At 37.9% G+C, this 23,304-nt stretch overlaps 1 protein-coding gene across 1 annotated transcript in view; it reads left to right on the top strand.

Annotated features, from left to right (window-relative positions):
- The first annotated feature begins 504 nt into the window (after positions 1 to 504).
- psmb2 (proteasome 20S subunit beta 2) overlaps positions 505 to 23,304 on the top strand; it is a 29,623-nt gene continuing 6,823 nt past the window's right edge. Inside the window, exons 1-4 of the mRNA XM_059954494.1 lie at positions 505 to 712; positions 2,531 to 2,653; positions 9,128 to 9,198; positions 22,627 to 22,789. Of these exons, the coding sequence (XP_059810477.1) occupies positions 622 to 712; positions 2,531 to 2,653; positions 9,128 to 9,198; positions 22,627 to 22,789 (448 nt within the window). The 5' untranslated portion in view covers positions 505 to 621. The remainder of the gene's footprint in view (positions 713 to 2,530; positions 2,654 to 9,127; positions 9,199 to 22,626; positions 22,790 to 23,304) is intronic.

Raw genomic sequence — 23,304 nt, 5'->3', positions numbered from 1 at the left:
ACCAACCTAAGCTATGTCGATTTGATACTTCTGGCTGAAAATGGTTGCAAATCATTCATTTCGTCCTCACATCTTGGGCCCTGGCATCTCTTGAGAGTTGAATGAGATTGGAGCCTCCTCCTGTTATTCAATTGCCCACCATTATTCTCAAACAGATATGATTAGACTGCCTTGAGCATTCACTTCACCAATAATAATTACCCCTCTATTTTGTGATTATAACATCTCCCTGCCCTATGATACTAATTACTCTTCGCCCAAACATCCCCGTCTCGATAGCCCTCCCCTATCTTGCCATAATGGAGGTTTACGGTAAGTATGTGGCTGATAGTTAGCACAGTTCGCAGCCCCTGCAGACTTTCTCGTGTTTACAGTCTCAATGGTCCGAAAAGTCGACTACCGTGCAGCATCCGCCCACGACAACCCGCCCTGCCCCGTCCAGTTCGCCGTCGCAGCTTCCGCCCCGCTCGGTCACGTGGTCGGACCGACCTCATCGTGCGCTGCGCGTGACGTCGTTGAGGTGCGCCGGCAGTGAGCGAGAGTGCGAATTGCTGTCTCACAGGGCCGGCGGTCCTCGGTTTTTCACCTTAATCCACGGACTCTCGGTGAGCGGGCCCCGTGATGGAGTACTTGATCGGTATTCAGGGCAGGGACTTCGTCCTGGTGGCGTCTGATACGGTGGCTGCCAGCAGCATCATCGCCATGAAGCACGGTAAGGGGTAGTCGGCACAATGTAGCATCTGGGCCTTAGCCTGATCAGCTACCCGCGGGAAACTAGGGCTTCGGGGTGCTAACTGTAACCGTGATAGCACTACTCCGAGTAATGCATCAATACTCCTTGATCATTTTTTCCGCGTGCTTCGCAGCCGAAAGCCGTTATAAACCGGAGTTGACATCTGGACTGCCCGGTTGGGAAGGTAGGGGGATCAGATGCAATTGCTGCATTCAGAGGGCATTATACAGCCACTCAAATAGAAGGATACAATCTTATTGAGGGCAAATGGGATTAAAACGTCAGAATGGATGCTGTGGGCCAAAAGGTACAGCAGAGAAACTGGCCAACTTTATAAATCTTTAAATAATGTGCAAAGCTTTTTTTTAACAATTATGGAATTATGGGAATCTGTTCCCAGCACCTTAATGGGTAAATTTCTTCATTTGGTTGATAAAGTAGATAAATTAATTACTGGTAGAATTGATTCTAGTGAGGTTAGATTCCCGTGGACTTTTCCAAAGGATTTCTAGGTTTGTACAAATGACTTGATTTTGATTCATCTGATGTAATATATTTAGAGTTTTCATTCGTTAAAAAAGAAAACAAAGTAAATTCAGTAACTGAGAATATTGACACAAATTAGATTAGCACCCTACTTGCAGTTGGCAGTGTTTTGTTGTCACAGTGCCATTAATCTGTCAGATTTTTACATTACTCTGTATAGAAAGCCTGTTTTGTAAAATGTTGCACTATGGAGCAATGCATTTGATTCTTTTTCTGAAAGTTATATGAAATTAGCCCCTGCTGATGCTGTCAAAAATTGTTCGTAAGTGCTAAAATAATTGCACTTAATACATCATTCCCCAAATACAGCGGAGCATTTTAAAGATAACGGGCTTTTTAGAAATACTCTTGTGGACATCTAAAACATTTCTCTCATAAGCCATAAGAGCACTGACAGTAATGCCTTTGGGAGTTTGATAACTAGTGTTTTTTAAGTTGCATTTTAAGGTGCTATCTGAGGTTCCAATGTAAGTACAAATTTGATGCATAGAGTTTTCTGTAATTAATGTGATACGCAAAGGCTAACTAGAGAGCCTAATTAATTCTACTGATCCACAATATTTGTGCCCAGCCATCACCTTCCACATACCTTTTGGTGTGTTCATGAAGGTCTTGCTTCTGTTCTCGGTGTTGCTAAGGAAAGTGAAAGTGAAAAAATGGCTGGGAAGGTTGAACTGCCAGTTTCGAAGAGACAAAATGGAGACATTTTATTCGAAGAGACATTTTATTGAAGCTATATAATAAAGGCTTTAAATGCTTCCATTCCAGCATGAAAGAGAGAATTAATAATTGTTTAACTTTGTAATTTTGTTTTTGCCTCTGTTAAAATTCAAGTCTCTCACTTACTGGATTCTTAATTTCAGTGTAAAAATATGAGGCATTTATTGTTGGATGTTTCAATACTTCTATCCAATTTCATTAATAAATACGTCTTACGTACAGTGATAGCACTTTCTCAAGTTTGAGCAATCCTTTCAAAACTGAAACCTATATTTTTTTCCATCTTCTGAGTTTGAAATGTCTGCTGATTTTGAACAGAGTTTTTGAAGTGCGCATGTCAAATGGCATAAACTACCTGCTTCACTAGTTTTGCTGATTTTTAGTTTATGAAGTCACATTATCCTCTCAATGGATATCGTATTATTTTTGAGTGAAATGTTCAGTTCTTCTGAACATTTGTAGATTTTATTTCATTTGGCTAAGTGATTCTAATGTTCATTAATGCCTTGTGATTTCTGTTACTTCATTTAGATTATGATAAAATGTTTAAACTGAGTGAGAAGATCTTATTGTTGTGTGTTGGAGAAGCTGGAGACACGGTCCAATTTGCAGAATACATTCAGAAAAATGTACAGCTTTACAAAATGCGAAATGGTAGGTAATTGTTTCTCATTTCATCATTTATGCTCAGAGCCTAATTTAAAATGCTGCTTAGTTTTTAAAATTGATAGCATTTATGTACTTGTTTTGAGAAAGTGACTGAAATGTTTATCAAGAGGCACCTTTTGTTAGTATTCTCTTAGTCTAGGGCAACCCTTGAATTGGAACTTTAAGGCTATCGTGAAGCCATGGTGCTTTGTTCGTTGGGCGCCATGTCATATAACGTATGCGATCATAGTCTTTCCAAATCATGATTTTTTTGGCACATTTTTCTACAGAAGTGGTTTACCGTTGCCTCCTGAGGGAATCTTTATAAGATGGGTGACCACAGCCATTATCAATATGCTTCAGAGATTGTCTGGCATTATGGTCGCATAACCAGTTGCTCGTATGACCATCCACCACTGCTCCTGTGGCTTCATGTCACCCTGATTCGGGTTGGGGGACGCTAAGCAGGTCCTACACCTTTCCCAAGGGAGGGAAGGAGCGCTTTGCATCTTTTGCAGAGGTGTACCTCCTCCCCACCACCCAACATGACTTAGAGCAAACTTTACAAGGGAACAGACTGATCAACAGCTTAAATGTCCCAGGCAATGTTGTGTTGCGGTATTGTTTGATTCAATTTGCTGGCTGTTATTTTTTCAAATACTTTATGTTGCACTTTTAAAAATTTCTCAAACTTCTTTTGCATCTGGCTTGATAGCTTAGTTACATCAACTGGTGCCCATTTCTCAGGAGTTCTGATTCTTAGGTGACAATAATAACTACCTGAGCTACATATTTAAAGTTTGTGTCTCATTGCAAACCTTTGTTCGCTGAAGTTGCACTTGCTGACGACTATCTCGGAATTGTCATCTTGTGTAAATAATGCGGGGTGACAAGGTAGCCAAGTGGTTAGCACAATGCTTTACTGCACCAGTGACCTGGGTTCAATTCCCTCCACTGCCTGTAAGGAGTTTATACGTTCTCCCCATGACCGCATGGTTTTTCTCTGGGTGCGCAGTCCGAGGACGTGCATTGGTCTTTTTAAATTGTCCCATGGTTAGGCTAGGGCTAAATCAGGGGATTGCTGGGTGGCGTAGCTTGAAGGGCCGACTAAATGCTGTGTCTCAATAAATAATGTATTGACACCCGTCGATATTTAAACATTTTGTACTTTAATATCATGAAAGCCAAGGCCAATATTATATTGTAGAGTCATGTTTTACAAGCTGTTCAGGTAACAGAAATTTACTCATACAGAATTCGTACATTACCACCCAGGATGGAATAAAATTTACTCTTGAGTTTGTGGGAGAAATACAGATACGAATAACGCAATTTTTTCCAACTAATTCCTTAAAACATGGAGATGATGTGTCTTTGTATTACAGAAAATCGAAGATTCAGAGTACTTTAGTGTCTAGGTATGTGTACAGATACAGCTCTGAGATTCGTCCTACTTGCCGGCAGCCATGAACCAAAGAAACACCATAGAACCTGTTCAAAGAAAGCATTAAACATTCAACGCGCGGAAAAAAACAAATTGCGCAAATGGCAAAAAGTGAGCGAACAACTCATAGGATATCAAACATCGAACCAAGAATATTCAGTGTAGTTCAGTTCAGCTCTGTGCCGCTAGCCGACTGCAGGCCACAGAACCCGTCTTCACTGAGACGCCCCAGTCCATATTGATCGTCCCAGTCAAACCACTCAAAAAAGCAAGCAGAAAAGAGTAACCAGAAACACATGCAACATGAACCTCAAAGTCTGCACAGCCACAGGGATCGCCAGTCAATCTGTGCAACGTGGAACACAAGACTCCTGCACTTTCCCTCTGGCAGCAGCTCATGGGAGGGAGAGGTAAAAGGAAAATTGGGCAGACGATGCTGAACACATGCCTGTCCTCTGCGCTCATCTTTGTCAACTTCAGTTTTGCTGGATGCCTCAATTGGAGAGAAGCAATGGAGTAGATCACGGGCTCACACCCTATGTCCAGACTTCCAGGCCACGCATTCTGCTTCCAACCTCATTGATCTCCCTCGGAGGCAACGAAGCGCAGATCTTTCAATCAGCCCAAAGAGCACACCATCAAAATATAAATCACAGGTTTGAATCGCATGCAACTTAGTAGCAGAATCCTATTTGACAGAAGTAAAAGGAGTAGTTTCGTGAACCATTTGCAGGACGTGACTGTTGTTCGCTGGCGCACCCACATACAATCCTAACCTGTTCATGTGGGGTGACACACGAGTGCTTTTTAAAATGTTTTATGTCTCAACTTTGCTTCAATAGTATGTAATTTTTTTTCATAATGAATAACTGGAGATATTTTTTATGTTCTAATTGTGGCATTAAAATCTAACATTCAAAGTAAATTTATTATCGAAGTACATATATGTTACCATATACAACCCTGAGATTCATTTTCTTGCGGGCATACTCAATAAATCCAAGCATCATAATAGAATCAATGCAAGACTGCAACCAGTGAGTAAAAGGCAACTGTGCAAATGCGGAAAAAATAATAATAGCGAGAACGTGAACTAGTGAGTCCTTAGGTTGTGGGAACAGTTCAATGATGGAGCATGTGAGGTTGTGTGAAGTTGTTCCTCTGGTTCAAGAGCCCAATGGTGGAGGGGTAATAGCTGTTCCTGAACCTGGTGGTGAGACTCCTGAGGCTCCTGTACCTCCTTCCTGATGAGAGCATGACCTGGTCCCTGATGATGGATGCTGCTTTCCTGCGGCAGCAGTCCGCAGGTGTGTCAGTGGTGGAATTTGCTCAGTTAAGCAAAGCTTTGGTGTAATGACACCCTCATTTAATTATTTATTACAACACCATAGCAGTTATGAGATTCAGTTTCTGTTTAGCTCTATATTCACTTCGAAATTGCTTTCATATGCTGGGATTGAAATTGGGGCAAATCCAGCCAGCCAAGAAATTTGATTCAATAAGTAAAATGTTCAGTAACCTATCAAAAGTTCATATACTTCCTTGGCTTGATTATTGTTGATTGTTGTAAAGAAATTTGAAATATAATTATAAATTAGTCCGCTTGGTTAAGAGCTTCATTTGTTACATTGCTGTATAGATGAACTTTTTCAAATTGCTTTTTTTAATACATAGAGTTTCCACTCAACTTAGCATAAGCATCAGTTTTTAGACTAGGTAGTGGCATTTGCGTTTGCACATCAGGGCTGGTTCTTCTATCTTCTGTTCACTTCAAGTTCTTTATCTTAACTGGTCAGGTATAAAGCAGGGCCCTTAGTATTATTAAGGATCCTTCCATCATCTTCTTTGACTTTCTACCATCAGGCAGGAGACTACAAAGTGAAAAAACAAGAACAGTCAAGCTGAGAAGCAGTTTCTCCCCCCAGGCCATAAGGCTTCTGAACTCCCTGCTGCATCATTTTCGAAGTGTCACTGGTTAATCAGTTCTGTGCTGTACAATATTTAATATTAATGCACTTTAGTTTGTTATTTCTGTGTGATTCATCTGTAGATTTTTATCCTTGCCATCATAAGTTATTGTGTATTTTGTGTAATACAGTTCTTTACACCGTGGTTCGGAGAAACGTCTTGTTTCCACATACGTGATATACATGTATATAGTTAAATGACAATAAACTTGACTAACTGCAGATAAGCTATCACTTTGCATCTTTTCAAATTTTAGGAAATATTGAGAAATTTGCATTCTGTTTGTGGCTTTTTCCAATTTTTTTAAAATAGCATTTCTAATTTTTGTGGACTATATGGACTACCATCGTTTTGGCTGATATCAATGATTTAATGACAAGTTGCTCTGTCGACTTTCATTATCAATAGAAAAGTAGCCTAGCCTTGAAATAAATTCTATTTTGTCATTGGCACTCCATCATATTTGCGCATTTACTTTCTTGAACGACAGCCTTCATTTCTGTAAAAGATTGTAAGCTTTTCAGGGCTTTAGGGAATTTATACTTATAACAACTATTGATATTTTGCTGACAGCATTTCTTTATACAAAGTCATCCCAGTGCTCACTTCTTTGTTGGAAGAGTGGCTTGTTACTTCAGTGGAGTACCTTTCCAAAGAACCAGTAGCATTGATGCCTTCTCAATTCGTATTTCTACTTCCTCATTTGTTATAAATATGTAGCTCTGGATATTTGTCTTTGATCACTTTGATTAAAATGGTGGCTATACTGTACATTTACCTTAATCACATTGGGCAGGTCAATCTCTCTAATGTCCTATGTATTTTGTTTTCTGAAAAAAAATCTGATATTTTCATCTTTATACTTGCACGTCTTTATTTTAATATCAGCTTTGCCTTGCCAAATATTTATAGAATTAAAATTAGTATACATTTTCCTCAACAATACTGGTGTGAAGCTTTCATTGCCTTATCACTAATTTTCCCTTCTCCCCACACTGTAGGGTAGTTTTTTTTCCATGAAAGCTGAGTACTTCTGGAGCACTCTCAAAGCACCTTGATATCTTTATATCACCTTGATAGAAACGGTCATCTCAAGTTGTGGGGAAGAATATTGTATGCTGATGAAGTTCAAATGAATTCTGCTTATTACCTTACTGAAACTTGGCCAAATAACTTTCACACATCCCGTGGGTTTAGCTCTAGATCTGAGCAATGCTCCTTTGCTTTCGGTAGTTTTGTGAAAAGGACTGTTGACCAGGATACTACGTTTCTATGAATAGTTCCACGGGACTCATATTTCCACTTGAAACGACATGGAATGCAAGTTTAATATCTTGTCCACATCTTGGGGTTCATCTTTCATGAAAAGCAGCTGGCTAAGTGTGGTGTTCTGTGGAAGCTCTAAAACAGCAACTCTGTGGGTTTGGGAGGAAAACGGTTTGTGGATCGGGGAAAAGTATATTTCATCAAAAAGGACAGGATAAATTCTAAAATGTCCATTTTGAATTTATTTTTGCAAATATCTGATGAGGCACAGTCAAAAAAGTTTGATTTTAGAATAGTAGAGATTTGCTTGTAGAGTTGTTCGACAAGCCTGGAGGTTAGGTCGTAAGTGTTTCATCACGAGTTGAGGTGACATCATCAGTGTGCATTTGAGTGTTGTTTCTGCCTAGTGTTTGCATTTATAGTGGCCCAGCTTGACAGGCAACCAATGAGAACAACGAGTCGGACCAATATAAACACAAATAACCTGCAAAAACGACACTCAATTATGCACTGATGATGTCGCCTTGACTGATGACAAAATGCTTGCGACTTAACTTCCAGTCCCTATAAACAAGCAGCCAATCCAAGCTACCATATTCTCTCTCACTTTAAATGGTAAAGATTTGCCAGTAAGCATATAAAGGAGTATGGCATTGAAGTCTTTCTAGGCTGTCAGCCTAAATGATGGACAACTGCTATAGTTGGATGTGAACCACAACTTACTTCAGTGTTTAGTTAAGCAGACAATTCTTTCTTCACCATATCAGTCAGTATGTATTATATAGATGAATAACATTGTGTAACACTTCTTTCACTGTAGGAATGTTGTCCATGATATGCCACCATACAGAACATACAAATTAAGAGCAGGACTTGACCCCACGAGCTTTCAATAAGACGACCAGTTGTAATCTCAACCCCTCATGCCTGCCTCCCTGGTAATCTTTCACCTGCTTATCAAAAATGCATCCAATTCTATTTTAAGAATTGACATATTCATAGTTTTCAAACTTGTGATGCATTTGCCAGATCTTTAGCTATTTACTTAATCTCTTTATATAATTTTACAGCTTTCATGCATCCTGTTTACAACCAGCTTTACTACCAAGGTGATATCAGCAAATTTAGCACCCAAACATTTGTGTTGCCTTCATCCAAATCATTTAAATCAATTGTAAACAAAAAAAGAGTTGCCAGTTCTGACCTCTGTCCTATGCCATTTTGCTACGTCTACTAAACTAGGAAAAGACTATTTATCCCTATTCTCTTTCCTGTTAGCCAGCCTGTTTTCCATCCGTACCAATATATAACCTACATGTTGAGCTATCATTTTCTACAGTAGACTTTGATACAGCACATCAAATGCCTTTGGAAATATCAAGTATATTTCATCCTTTTCTTTTCCTTATCCACAACCCGTTACTTCAAAAAACTTGTGTAAGTTGGTTAAACATCATTATCCAATCAGTAAAATATATTGTCGAATTACCTTAATTTGCTAAAGTAACCTGTTAGATAATCTTAACAATGGCTTTTGACTGTTTCTCAATGACAGATGTTAATCTTATGGACTTTTTGAATAAAGGAATTACATTATTATTTATTAATCTAACAGGACCTTCCCCTTGTCCAGGGAATTTTGGAGGTTAAAACCAGTGCATCAACTATTTCACTAGCTGTTTTTGAAAATTTAGCAATGAGTGCAGTATTAATATGAGAAAGGAAAAGGTGCAGTTTTGTTCAGAATTAAATATCAATTTATAGATAAAATTTGGTGACCTTTCATCCTTGTTTCATCTTAGGTTATGAATTGTCTCCTACGGCAGCTGCTAACTTTACTCGTAAAAACTTAGCAGAGTACCTCCGCAGCCGGGTAAGTAAGCTGAACATAGCTACTAAAAGCTATAGTAAAAGTCCAAATTCTTCCTTTTTAGGAAGGAGTTAAGTGCATAATTTTAAAGATTTGGTTTTGTATAATGATACAGTGCATAATTGAGCCTTTAAACCTGATCATTTTCCCCTTGAGTAATAAACTTTTCCTGAGATCTTGTTTTTTTTATTTATTTCTTGAGATGCAGTGCAGGCCACCCATCAATCCCCCAATTTAATCTGAGCTTAATCACAGGACAATTTACAATGACCAATTGTATAGACAGTGACGCGAATTGAACCCCGGTCTCCTGTCCTGTAAAGCTTTGTGCTAACCACTACGCTACCATGCCATCTCTTTAAATTGAGTAGGTAATACATGTAGCTAATTTGGATTGCATTCAATATTAAGTTTTTTTTTTAACCTGTTTCTGTCCTATAGTTAATTAGCCCCTTTGAGTAACTTCCATTTTGTTATAAAATGTGAACCTATGGGAATTCACTAGAGTAATGTTATTTACCCATAATATCATAACATAACTGGGATAGCTCAAATTTACAGTACCCAATACAAGCTCAGTTCAAATATCATTAGTGTTTGTTTCCCCAGAGCATCCCATGTATTATTATTGTTATTATCATGATATATCTTTTCTGAGGAAAAATCAAAGAGAACAGATTTATAAGATGTCCTCCTCAAGCATATATTGTCCTGGGGTTTGACTAAGAAATAGTATTAATAAATCTATGGTATCATATTTGCAAATTTATTTTGTCAATTTGGAGTATGTTTTTTTTTAAACTTGAAGTTATTAATACTGATATTTCATTTTACAGGCCCTCATGAAACAGGGTATCCACCTTGTTGTTAGCACAGTTAGTTTTCCATAGCTAGTTTGTCAGTAAAACTTTTAAAAATGTATATATCTGTAGCTGTTTAGCTGTTGTTGATATATTTGTGGTTGTGAGCATTTACTGCATTCTGTTAACATTCATTACTCCCTAAATTGTCCTTTTGTGGCCAAGGTAATACAGATTAGTCTTGATTTCATTATGTGAAAATGTGTATCTTGCCCATGTAGTCTTGTCTTTTCATCCCAGGGGATTCTGTCCTCTGGAGAGCCAAAATAAACTGTCAGTTTACAGTTTATTTAGTGGTACAGTTGCATAAGATACAGAAATCTATCCATTGTGCAGTGTCATACCAATATTTTCAGGTTCTTCAGTGTGGGTTTTCATTGGTGTTTTCAATTCCTAGTGGATTCGAGTGGGTTAATTAGGTCGTATGTAAAAGCTACTGTACAGGTTTCAGCTGTGGATTGGGCTAATGAAAACAAAAGGTAAAAAAAGCCGCCTCTGCATCGTGCTTAAATTAGACTTTATAAATTCAAAATGTTTATTAACCCTTTTGGAATATTCTGTCTGAAACTATTATTTTACTATGGAGTTCAGCTCTGGCTTTAATGCATCTGCCTGGGTAAGTATTTTAGCAAAAGACACGTTTCTCTTTACTCTCCCCCCGCACCCACACCCAACCCCCCAAGCCCATCCCACTCCACTCCCAACCCTTCAAGGAAAACACATCTGTCCGTGCCAGTGGTCTCCCTGTTGTGTAGTCCATCTGGAGTAGGCAGGCTGTTGGGCAAGTCCAGGCATGGAGGCTGCGGGGATCAAACACTGGGGACTTCAGCTGCACCTCACGACCTCCACTAACCAAAATCTTGTTAATTACCTTATTATAGAATTTATTTTAATCACTTGTAACAAGTCACAATTACCATGCTCCAGCAAGGGAGCTCAAACCATTCACAGCATTTACCTGTGCCATATGTTGCTAATCACATGATCAGTGACAGACATCTAATCAGCTAGTCTCATCAGCCCCCCATTGCACTTTGCACAGAAGGGTGGGCAAAACATCCCAATTAAATTATCCATAATTGATGATGTTGTATTGGCACTGAACCTTGCCCTCCCTTGACACCTAACGTTCTTTAGTTAGCCAGCTGTTTAATTTTCCCTGGTGGATTGGAATTGTGATCTCAATGGAAGAATGTGTTTAGAGTGAGCTAAAAGATGGAATAGCATTTATGTCCCAGAGCTGTAGTTGCTGCCTATCCTGGATTCTAGACAGCACAACCAGCTGCAATTATTAATCTGACTCCGCCCCCATGAGTGATAAAATTCATGATGCTGAGTGTGTTTGACAGGGTGTTAACCTCAGGAGTCTCAAATGTGATTGGAGATTATAATATAAGATTTAATATTTTTGTCCTAGTTTTGGAATAAGTTAATGTGAGAACATGTTAACTTGGATCATTGATGAACAGGTATTTTGTGTGGAACCTATTTACAGATTGCTGTCCGAATGAAAGTGAGGTGGGCGAAATCAGTGGGCAAATATGATTCAGATATTCCCCTTCTTATTAAAAATAGATTAACATAATCCAGATATTTCGCCGTTGGTAGAATGGTAGACTTGTGTGGATGAACGCACATTGAATCCTGAATGGTAAAATAGTGACATCACATTAAACAAGTCTCAGCTCGTTTAAATTATGTTTCTCAGTTCAAACGTGTGTCAATCTTCCAGCTAATAGACCTATGGTTTAGATTATGTTAGTATTAGTTTTGTTATATTGATTAATGGTAACATTAGAACATGCTCAAAGCCTCAGCACAGAACCTAGCCGGAACATGTGATATTTCCTTTCAGGAAATCTGAGAAAAGTTTTCTTTTTAATTAGGCAGCATTCAATTAATGCTTATTGCTATGCAGAAGATAAGTCACCACACACAACGCAATTTAAGCATAACAATGTTTCAAGAAATGTTGTACTGGTCAAATAAATAATAACCACACAAAGTGCTGGAAGAATGCAGCAGGCCAGGAAAAGAGTAAACAGTGACATTTTGGGCCGAGACCCTTCATCAGGACTGTTGAGACTCTTAAGTAATAAATTAATTTTCCATAAAATCAGATCTAAGGGAAATAGTTTTTACTTGGGTACCATTTGAGTTGTTGATAATCCAGTCAACTAGCTCTCTTCTGGACACTCTGTCACCAGCTAAATTCCAGACTTCCTACAATGGCGTACAACTGAGTTTAGTATTTGTATTGCTGTTGTTCCTCTCCATGCCTTGTGGCTTATGGGGCAGCATTTTTTTGCTGTTTCCTTAGCATTTGTCTGTTTTTACAAGGTTGAGTTACTAGCTCAATGCTCACCCCGGCACAGATGAAAAACATGCAAAGAGCTGGCCAGATTTGAACCCAGGACCACTTGCCTGGTAGTCCGGTGCTCGCGGCACTACACCATCAGCCGGCTGCTATTATTTAATTGGAACATGGTTATTATATCTAGAAATTAGCAAATTTTTCTTTTTAAACGTCCTGCTAAACGATTGGCTCCTTTAATCAATGTGAGTTCAAGCTCTTGTAAAATTTATTATCAGAATATGTGGTATATCACCATATACAACTCTGAGACTCTTTTTCTGCAGGCATACTTAATAAATCTATAGAACAGTGACTGTAAACTGTAAACAAAACTGTGCAAATGCAGATATAAATAAATAGCAAATCCTCTATGTAATTCCTAAACTGAACAAAACATTGAGATAACCAGCAGCTGACCAGAAAGCTTTTGGCCAAATCATTAAAAAAAACCTAGTGTTTGTCAATGATTATTTGAATATGAGAGTGCTATTGAGAAATTGCCAAATTGCAGACTGTGAATGGCTGAGTTGGTGGCAGAGCACTTAAACAGATACAAGTCCTGTTAAAATCCTAATCTCAGCCATCTGCTGCACTAATGTGTTTTTGAAACTGTGGATAAATCATGTCATAGTAATTGGCTAGATCGCTTTTAGAGACCAGAACATGGACAGAGCCTGCATACTCCTTAGAAAAGTTAAACATATTTAATGGTAGCACTTGGGAAGTTAGTGTTCCACATAATTATTAAAACCAAAAGATCTAGAAAATTTGGAAATCTGAAATTAAAACTGGATCTGCAGGCAGCATCTGTGGAGAGAGTAGAAACAATTAACAACATCATGTGATTATCATTATTGTTTGCATTCTGGGGAAAGTAACATTTAATGCAAAAAAAAATTAGATGAAAAATCTTTTCCTGATACTGAGCCACAAACTGTTACTGCAAAAAGATCATTAAACTTTTGCACAGTACTGTAGTAATTGTACTGCTGCAAAAAAAAAACATGACATATTTGAGTGATGATGACCCTGATTTTGATACGAGTCTCTGTTGTGGACTGAGAGTCAGAAGGCAGCAGGGAAAGGGGGAATCACGGAGTGGAAAGCACCAGGTAAATATTCTGTAATCAATAAACCAATTGTTTGGAATTGGGTGGGTGCGTCTGCACTCCCGCCAGCCCTTACCCTGGCACTCATTCTCGGCCACCTGTCCCACACCCCCTCCTGCAGTGCTCCCCCTCACCATTCCCAACATCCTTTGCTTCTGCCAGATTTACAAACTTGCTGTCTGCTCCACATTGACAATTGTGCAGCAATCTTCGACAGGTGTTTTACATGTGTTTTTGTGTATGTGCATGCATATATATTGTGTGTGTGTGTACATAGATTTTGTACAGTACTGTAATATTAAGCACTTTGTTTCAGGATATAACTAACAGTGATAAAATCTACTTAAAGCTGGGGGACTGATTTCTGGTGCAATGTAATTTGGCTATTGAAAGGTGTTTTTAATTAAAATAACAAAAAGAAAAAATAGCTTGTTCTAAAAATTAATTACAGTGGTTTGTCCCATTTTGTTGGCTACAGCTCAATTGCATGAAACCTCTTCGGTATTATGTGATTTGATAAATGTCTTCTCCCAAAGTGAAACATAAAACGATAGTTTCTGGGACATCTCACTCTGAAGATTTGACTGAGCGTTTCCTGAGATGATGCCTTGTGAAATGACATAATTTCTGCGACAGTCAGACGAGGCTGACCTTATTCTCTGTTCACTGTTTCTTTTGTAGAACTATAGGAGAAATTAAAACAGGTTTCCCAGAAGTGATCAGCATAGACTTTCTTTGGACGATAAAATTATAATGTTACATCCTGTATTCGCGAGCTGAAAGGCCTGTTCCTGTGCTGTACTGTTCTGTATTTTATATTTCAAATCTGTGTAAGATGTCACTCATATTTTGATAATTCAGCTAATTCCCTTCACACAACTCTACTAAATCCTAGCCTTGAAATAAGTTTCTTGAATCCCAGGCACTTGTCGTCAGTTACAAGTTAGACCTTTATTCTTTCTTAGCTCCAGTGGTTCTCTTTTCCCCTGTCAGACACTCAGCACCCTCACAACTCATAGCAGTACTATCTACATGCTGCTATGTTGTACAAAGAAGTGGAATTGCTGTCATTGATAATGTGGGTTTTTAGAAAAGATTTGCACCAATTATATTTGATATTCGTCTCTATTTAAGTCCTGCGAACTTAATGAAAATGTTCATTTGAATTAATGAGGTATTTTTATCCTCTGATGTTATTTAACCCTAAGGATGCTTAAAATTGGAGGGGTTCGTTCAGTGGTTAGAATGATTGTAAAAGAAAATTCAAGTCATATTTCATCTCTGGAGTGTATTCCACATTCATTTGATGGAATGATAATGCCACATTAATGCCTTTTTTCTGTGATCACTTTCAAACTGATTCTGATCGCTGAATGGCTCCATAGCCTTTGCATCTGAATAATCAGATATCAAAGGTGCAGCTGTAAAATAGTTGCATGTGGTAGAGATGAATTGCCAACTATATTTTTTCAGCTTTCCTTATCTGCAGCAATATCAGAGGTACAGTCAGGGCCAAGAAACAAATCCTGCTTCGTATGTTGCTTAGTTTAATTGTCAAATTCCTTTCCAAATGATTTTGGTACCTTCTACACAGGATTGTTCACATTATAGGGGTGCCTCTGCCAATGTTTTTGCATCTTCAATCAATCTTGAAAAGGTGGCATAAATCACTTACTCACTGACTTAACACATTTGCCAGTCCTTGTTTATGTATCACACTACATTTCATGATGTGTGTTTCAATCATCTTTAGCTCTTTTTTATATACTGTACTGCTTAAATTCTGATATTTCATAACCTATTTTGAAGTGACTTTTTTTTGCAATTTTAAGAGAAAATCTTCCACAGAAAGATTTAATGTTTAAAAGTATTGTATTTTTATTGGCATCTCTTAAAGTGCTACCCATTCAGTCTTAGAATTCATTCTAGGAATTTGCTTTCAAGAAATATGGACCATTATGGTGATTGAAGTTTACTTAAATAAACTATTCAAGTTTATTTGGCATCATAAAGTCTCACAGAAGTTTGTACATGTAATTTGTACCATGTTTCTATATTTGAAATGTTCAATTTTTAATGCTCCTAAATATGACTGATATGGAGCTATATTACTAAAAGCTTCTGCGTATTCTGAGATTTTTCAGGGGATTTTTGAGACAGAAGTTGGAGATTAAGTATTAAATGCTGAATGAGCCATCATACCCACGTAACTTTTGATTCTGCAGTTTTTATTTTATTTTATTTAGAGATACAGCGCAGAATATGCCCTTGCAGCCCTTGTGTTGTGCTACCCCAGCACCCTCGACAGCCCCGATTTAACCCTAACCTAATCATGGGACAGTTTACAATGACCAATTAACCCACCCTGTATGTCTTTGGATTGTGGGAGGAAATTCACGGGGGGGGGGGGGCGGGGTGTACAAAACACCTTACAGAGAATTGAACTCCAATGCCTCAAGCGTTGCACCAACCGCTACACTGCCTGGAGCCCCTGGATTGTCAAGCTAGTAAGTTAAATAGCAAAATAAACAACGTTTGTAGTCGCAAGTGGAATTATAAGAATATATTCAGCACTTAGAAATACACATTATTTCTGTGAGTCTTTGCAAGATGCTTTTTGTATATTTTTATCCTTGGAGCAACTTAATATTAAATTTGAGCTTGCCCCCTAGGTGTTTGTATTGAATTCTTGTGCTTTAAATTCTGGCACTCAGTGACTCTTTGACTGCTTACAGCTGCAGCAGAAGCTAACTATTAGCGTAGTTCTGGTAATTGAAGAATTACATAGGGAAGTAGCACCCCACTGCCAAATTTATATTGATGATTAGATAAATCAGAATTACTTTAATTTCAGGTGGTATGAATGGCCCATATGCTGTAAATTGAGGGAAGCATTGAAGCTTCTGAAAAGACCTCCATTGTTTCGAAAGACTCCATTATATCTGAATTAACATATTTTAGGCTCTTCATTTGTGGCCATAAAGTTGGTCTCTTACCATTACTCTGAAATACATTAAAATGTTATTTAAGATGTTTTATTTTTGGAGAATATTGCTGAAATTAATTCTTTGGCTATATACTGAGTAATAATGTGTCAGGATTACAAGATGCATGTAATCAATTGCACATTGGAAATCATTAAATATAATCTTTTTTAATTAAAAGCTGGTGCAAGAATGAGTAATGGGAGAAACTGTCGGGGTACTAAATAATGTGGTTTAATACTGTATGTATATACATTTTACATTTGTTAGTTACTGTGAAGATGGTGAATATGTTAATAACATATGCTGAATTGTGCGTGGTGTGGCATAAATTTGCATTCCCTGGCCCACATAAACCCAGAGTCCATTGAACAGGAGGCCTGGTTCCAAAAAGGCAGAGCAATAAGCATCGAGCCCATGGCAGATCACGAGTCCCTATCCCAGGACAACACTGGTCTCTAATTGACTCACCTTTTAGGGTGTTTTCATCTGTCTCTGATAACTGAAGATAATTTAAAATCAGTTATTAAAGTGAGTTAATTAAAATAACCTTCAATTAAAACACACATGACTGGAGACACTTAATCAAAAACATAAAACATAATTAAAAGAAAGGTTTTTCCACATGCCTTTTCTATTCAAGCCACTGACCCCATTCTTGTGAGTGGACTTGCACAGCCTATGCCAGCCTTGGCTGGCATAATGCCAAGGATCCAGATGCAAAATACATCTGGCGTCAGTGCACAGCAAGTTTGAGTTCTGTCCTTGGACTCAGTGCTGTGTCAAGCAGCAAAGCAGGAAGTAGAATGTGGCAGAATCTGACCTCCAGCACATTTCATACTTTAGTGCTACAGGATTCAGGTGCAGAAATCAGACGTGTGCTAACCTGTGTAAAGCCTTTAGCTGACAGCTCTCTACACAACTGGCTGAAACATTGAATCCAAGTCTGCATAGTTGCATTCCTGCACCCCAAGTTCTCGCTCCAATTTATCCACTGGAGTTCTTCTAGATTCAATCCTGTGTAAATCCTACAATAGTAATTTTGTTCCTGCACTTTATAATTACTCATACTTAAATATCTGCATAAAATGCATGGTATTTCAGAACATCTGATCTGTCTGAAAGTATGAATGAACAATTTCTTGAAGTGTTCATAGTAGCAATGATGTGCATTATTGAAAACTTGCTCTTGTTATTAACGTTTTACAACCCCTCTCAGAATAATTCAAGTTCAACAGATCTATTTTGAAATCTGCTTCATGTTTACTGCAATATATGCTGAGTTCTGTGACCCATCTGGTGTTCTTTTAGAACAATCTAGGCCAGTGCTGCTTTACATTTAATTGTTTAGGAGTAGCATACAGCTAAGTACAATTCTAAGGGGAAATGATACTTCACTTATAGGAACAGTAACCTGTAACGTCAAACATTCAGTTTTACTTCATTCAAATTTGTAGGAAAAGAATCCGGGAATAACCAATTCCCTAACAATTCACAAAAAATTGTTTGAACTTAGGGCAGGGGTTTCCAGCCTTTTTTATGCCAAAGAGCTTCACCATTAACCAAGGGATTTGGGAACCCCTGACTTGGGGGCTTTTTCTTCTCTCTTTTAATGCCTGGAGTCTGGTAATGAAGGATGCCTGTAAGTGCTCATGCTTTTGTAACTTGTACACGTGACCTGGAATCTTTATTGCTTTTTTCTCTAGTTTGCTGATAAGACCGAAGGATAGTGGGGAGAGATGCAATGTTTTTCTTCCTTTACCTTATTTTGTTAGAAATTATGACTTAGTTACTATTGTAGATAATTAGAGAAAGAGAAATCATAAGCGGTTTTGTTTACTGTTTACAAATACTGATTCCTTATGGCCTCATCACAATGTACGGTACACGGACTCGGAAGGAAGATAACATTGGAAATAGATTTGGAGGCAGCAAAAAGCTCACTGCTGCAATGATTAGTCCACTTACCTCAACTGGTCAAAGGCTAATTTCCTGTTATATATGATATATCTGCATGTCATTTCCATCTTCGTTAGTGTTGTGAAATTTCATTGTGGTTTTATGCTGATCATTTGAGGAAGGGCTGTTTTATTGAAACATTTCCATGGCCTGTAATTTATACCAAGATGCCTATCCACTGAACTTACTCTTGGCCTAGAGTGGAATCCCTGGCACTAACTCCCTTGAACTTCCAAGATGTTGTGCTCATCAGTGAGCCTTTGCACAGTGTAAAGCATTTGCGATCTTGACAAGCAAACCTTGTCACAGAATTGTTGTGATGGCAAGTTAAAACAGCTCCACAGGCTTATTAACTATCAAAGATTATGAATGTTTGTAAATGTCTCTGACATTTGCAAGCATTCAAAGACTACTAAAAATTAAGTATTGTGTTAAGTTCCTTTAAACTTAAAAATGATTAATGCTGCAAAATAACTTTATACTTGCTCCCTTATTTTGTGGGTGCTCTTCTCCATTCAAATGAATTAAGTTTTTTTTGTGTGCCAGGTCTAAACTGACCCAGCTTAAGAATAGGAAATCTGTGTTAGTTTACCCTTCACTACTGGAGTCATGGGAAATGGTGTTTAAGAGAAGTTGGAAAATCTGCATAGTATTTTGAGGACTTGCACATACTGTTATTGTAAGTATCACATAGGCACTGCAACAGAGGTAAATCCCAACAATTCCACACAGAAGACTTGGGTCAGTCTAACTTGTGAGCTATGAAATTGTAGTTTTCTAATGAAAGACCCTGTTCTACTGACCCTCCCTCAAACAAATGTAGGAAACTTTGTTATTTTACTATCTTTCAAACAGGAGATGATGGAAGAATTAGTGTGATTTTGAATGATAAAAGGTAGTTAGATTCAGCCAATAAAGGCAGCATGCAAGTCTTCTCTCATTCTTGTATCTTATAATTCTCATTGCAACTAAAGCATATCTGTTGCTTGCTGCTTGTTAACCTGGGCCAGTGGGTTCAAATCCTCCTGACTATTTTGTCCGCACATACCTCTCCGTAATGACAACCTGGCCTGTCCCGTTCACGTAGATCAAAGAATAGGCTTCTTCACATGTATGTGAAATGATGTTAACCATTTCCAAAAGGTGTCGGGTGTTGACCCATTTTGTTTTTCTTCAACCAAAACAATTTGAATTGATGGTGTAGACGTGAGTGAAAAATAGTATATGACTCTAAGTTCAATAAAAGGCCCTTATAACTCTGTTGGTAGCTTCTGTGGGTGGCACTAGGCCCCACAAGTTTTCCCATTAGGAATGGGGTAAATCTGACTAAACTTGAAAGAGATTTTGGTTATCATCTAGTAGTGTTTGTTCCTGAGCCTTTTAAAACAAAGCTAAACTGACATGCAGAAGCATTTAATACTCTAAGGTAAATATGAAGGTATAATAGCAGTTTTGTTTTTTTTTCCTGAACTTCCAACCCGCAATTTGTTACATTCTTCTCAACAAAGACGGGACTAAAGATCTAATGTAACTTGGTTTTATTTTAAGGTTGCGACACCATTCTAGTTAAGTTGGGGTGAACTGCTATCTTTTGAGTGGATTGCTGGGATTGGTCAAAGAAGTCAGTCAGTGTAACTTCCTTCATCAGTATTTTATTCTTCCTCAAACTGTGCCGGCTGTTGGTGCAAGCTTCTAAAGATTTAATTATGGCTGCTGGGGGTTGGAAGAGGTCCAATATGAGATTAACGCTCCTGCTCCACCGCTCGGTGGGGTACTTCCTTGCTCTCTGCCCGAACTGTTAGCTTGTTTCACCAGATGTCGCAGAGAAACCCATCAAGAGTATGCTGCTTATCTTGTTTGTTTCTTTAACTGTTAGCTTAGTTATTATGCCTCTGTTATTTCACAGTTTCTTCATTAACGCACAATAATTTTTTTAATCAGACATCTTTTTAATGCCTTGAGTGACTTCATTTTTTATATAAAAGCTCTCCTTAAGTGATTGTATATTGATCATCTGATGTAATTTGGATATGACAGCAACCCTTTCTATCTTTGCTTGAGTCATAATTGATGTCTTCAACTTTCACGGTTAATTTGTTAACTATCATTCACATAATTTCTTTTGCTGTGTATTTTTCTTTCCAGTTTCCACTTCTTTGGGCGCTTGAATTTAGTATAATCTCTTAATTAGTGGGAAATTCCTTGTTCTTCTCAGTATTCAGCATCAGGGACTTGCTGTTTTTTTAAATTTAACACAGCATTATTTTAAAATGATAGAAAATAAATAAAAACAGGATCTCTGGATTTTTTCATAGCATTTCAGAATTTCTGCGATCTCTGAAGCTGCCCATAAGATGCATCTTGTAGCTATTTTATTAAAATTACGGTGATGTGCATCTGGATACATGAGGGAGATCTTTTGTTTTAGACTTGCAGTGGTTATTTGAATTGCTCATCTGATATATTAAAGCATTGACTGTGGGAACTATGAATTATACCTTTACTGGATCCTATGTATCCCTGATGAAGGGTCTTGGCCCAAAATGTTGACTGCTTATTCTCTAACGATGCTGCCTGATCTCCTCCAGCATTTTGTGTGTTACTCTTGTGTACCCTATGTATATAGATTTTCAATAGGTGAGGTATTCAGCAAACCCCCTTCTCATTCCACTTTAACTGAGGTGCTCTCATGGTTTTCCACAAAATACACATCACTCACATCGTAAGTTTACTTGCACTTTACTTAGTTTGCTATTAAAAATTATGAAGCAGAGGAAAATGATGTTCAGCCCATGGCTATGCTCGTTGAAAGAACTAATGCTAGAAGTCCAAAGCGACAAACACAAAATGCTGGAGGAACTTAGCAGATCAGGCAGCATCTATGGAAATGAATAAACAGTTGATGTCTTGGCCCAAAACACCGACTGTTTATTCATTTCCATGAACCTGAGTTCCTCCTGCATTTTTTTGTGCATGTTGCTACCCAACCTAATGCTCCTTTCCATCCCCAGCTTCACAGCCCTGCTAGTCACAGAACCAATTACCCTTTCAGGAAGGGCTTGAATATATTGAGATTCTGCCTCTGTCAGCATTGAAGGCGGTGAGTTTGAGGTCCCTACTGCACCTGGTGCAAAACCAAATGTTTTACTCATCTTCCTTCTGATCCTCAAGCCATTAGTTTTAAATCTATATCACCAGTTTGATTTCTTCTGCGAAGGAAAATGGGTTATTTGATGTTTTTAGGCCACTTGCAATCTTGTATATGCTTAGACCCTATCTCGTGTCTCACTGTTCTATTGTCTACTGTCAGTAATTTGTTATCAGCTAAAGGCAGGGGTAAAAAAAACACTTTGGACAAATTCATAGCAGCTGCATGAAGGCAGTGGATTGGAAATGCATAAGATTGGTTAGGTTTTCTGTGTACATGATAGCTGTATCACTTGTCATTTTACAAGCCTAAAATACACTGGACCACTTTAGCAACATTCGCTTTTAAAAAGGTGAACTTAAAATTGAAGGTTTATCCCTTTTCATTAAATATTGAAGAATAGACATAAAGCACATCACACTTGACCAAGTTCTGGTTGCACAATTTTAAGAGCAGTGAATAGTTTTAAATGGAAGATGTATGTAATTCTCAAGCTTCACTGTAGGTTAGACCCAGTAGAGAGGCATAGTGCCACTGGAAAAACTGGTAATATAAAATTTTGTGTTTTGTAACTACACCTTAAGCTTTAATTCCAATTAATAAGAAACCAGCAATATATTTTCTGTTTATTGAATCTAAGGGAAATCATAATGACTTGTACTTCAGTATCTTTGGCATAAAGGAATGTTAATGAAAAAAAGATTGGATCAAAGCCTCACAGCTGCTCAGTTAACTGTTTAGTTGGTGATACTGAAATATTTAATTCAGATCAATAGTGATTTTATTTATGCAGTAATTCCAATTCCCATAATCATTTCTATGGTTGTGCTGTGCTTCTGAATATTTTTTTGTTTGTTAGGAAGCCATATTAATTCCAAAACTGAAACAATTGCTTGTTTTCCAATGGTTAATCAGGATGTGAGCAATGCAATTGGAATGTATTTAGTGCTGCTTATCACGAGCGAAGTTGGTTTGCTTTGAATGATGATCGCGCTCCTCCCATTTTGTTTTAAAGACTCCCTACCATGTGAACATGCTTCTAGCTGGTTGTGATGAACATGAAGGCCCTGCACTTTACTATTTGGACTACTTGGCGACTTTGGCGAAAGCGCCTTTTGCTGCTCATGGATACGGAGCTTTCCTGACTCTCAGTATCTTAGACCGATACTACAAACCAGGTGGGTGCACGTGTGCTAAAGAAAATACTGTAGTCATGTTACATAAATGCAAATCATTATGTTCTGACCCTTTTTTAAAACTGTTTTGCATCACTGAATTTAAAATAATTTCTGTACAAAAGCCTTGGTTACACCACAGTAATGATCTGTGGATATATTGTTTGTTCATGCAGACTTGCTTTTTGCCACTGTCAGTCACCAATAGCTTTCAAATTCTTTTTTGGTCATTTACTTATGCTAATTTAGTCGGCACTGACTCCTTAATTCTGCAAAATGGTTAGTCCACTAATTCATTGTTTATTGGTATTTTGTTAACTTAATCTATTAAAATACTCAGTAGCTGAGCAGGGTGTAGTTGTTCACTTTATTCCAGTCCAAAGGTCAGTTTCCAGAAGGAAGTGAATTGTTTCCTCTGAAGCGGCCAATGTACATTTAGTGAAGCCAGCTGTGCAAAGCTGGTAGAAGTCAATCTTCCATACACCAGATAATTTTAAAATTAGGTTGTTTTCCTATTT

Source organism: Hypanus sabinus, chromosome 30 (genome assembly GCF_030144855.1).
Source record: "Hypanus sabinus isolate sHypSab1 chromosome 30, sHypSab1.hap1, whole genome shotgun sequence".
Lineage (NCBI taxonomy): Eukaryota > Metazoa > Chordata > Chondrichthyes > Myliobatiformes > Dasyatidae > Hypanus > Hypanus sabinus.
This window is presented reverse-complemented; position numbering and strand designations above follow the sequence as displayed.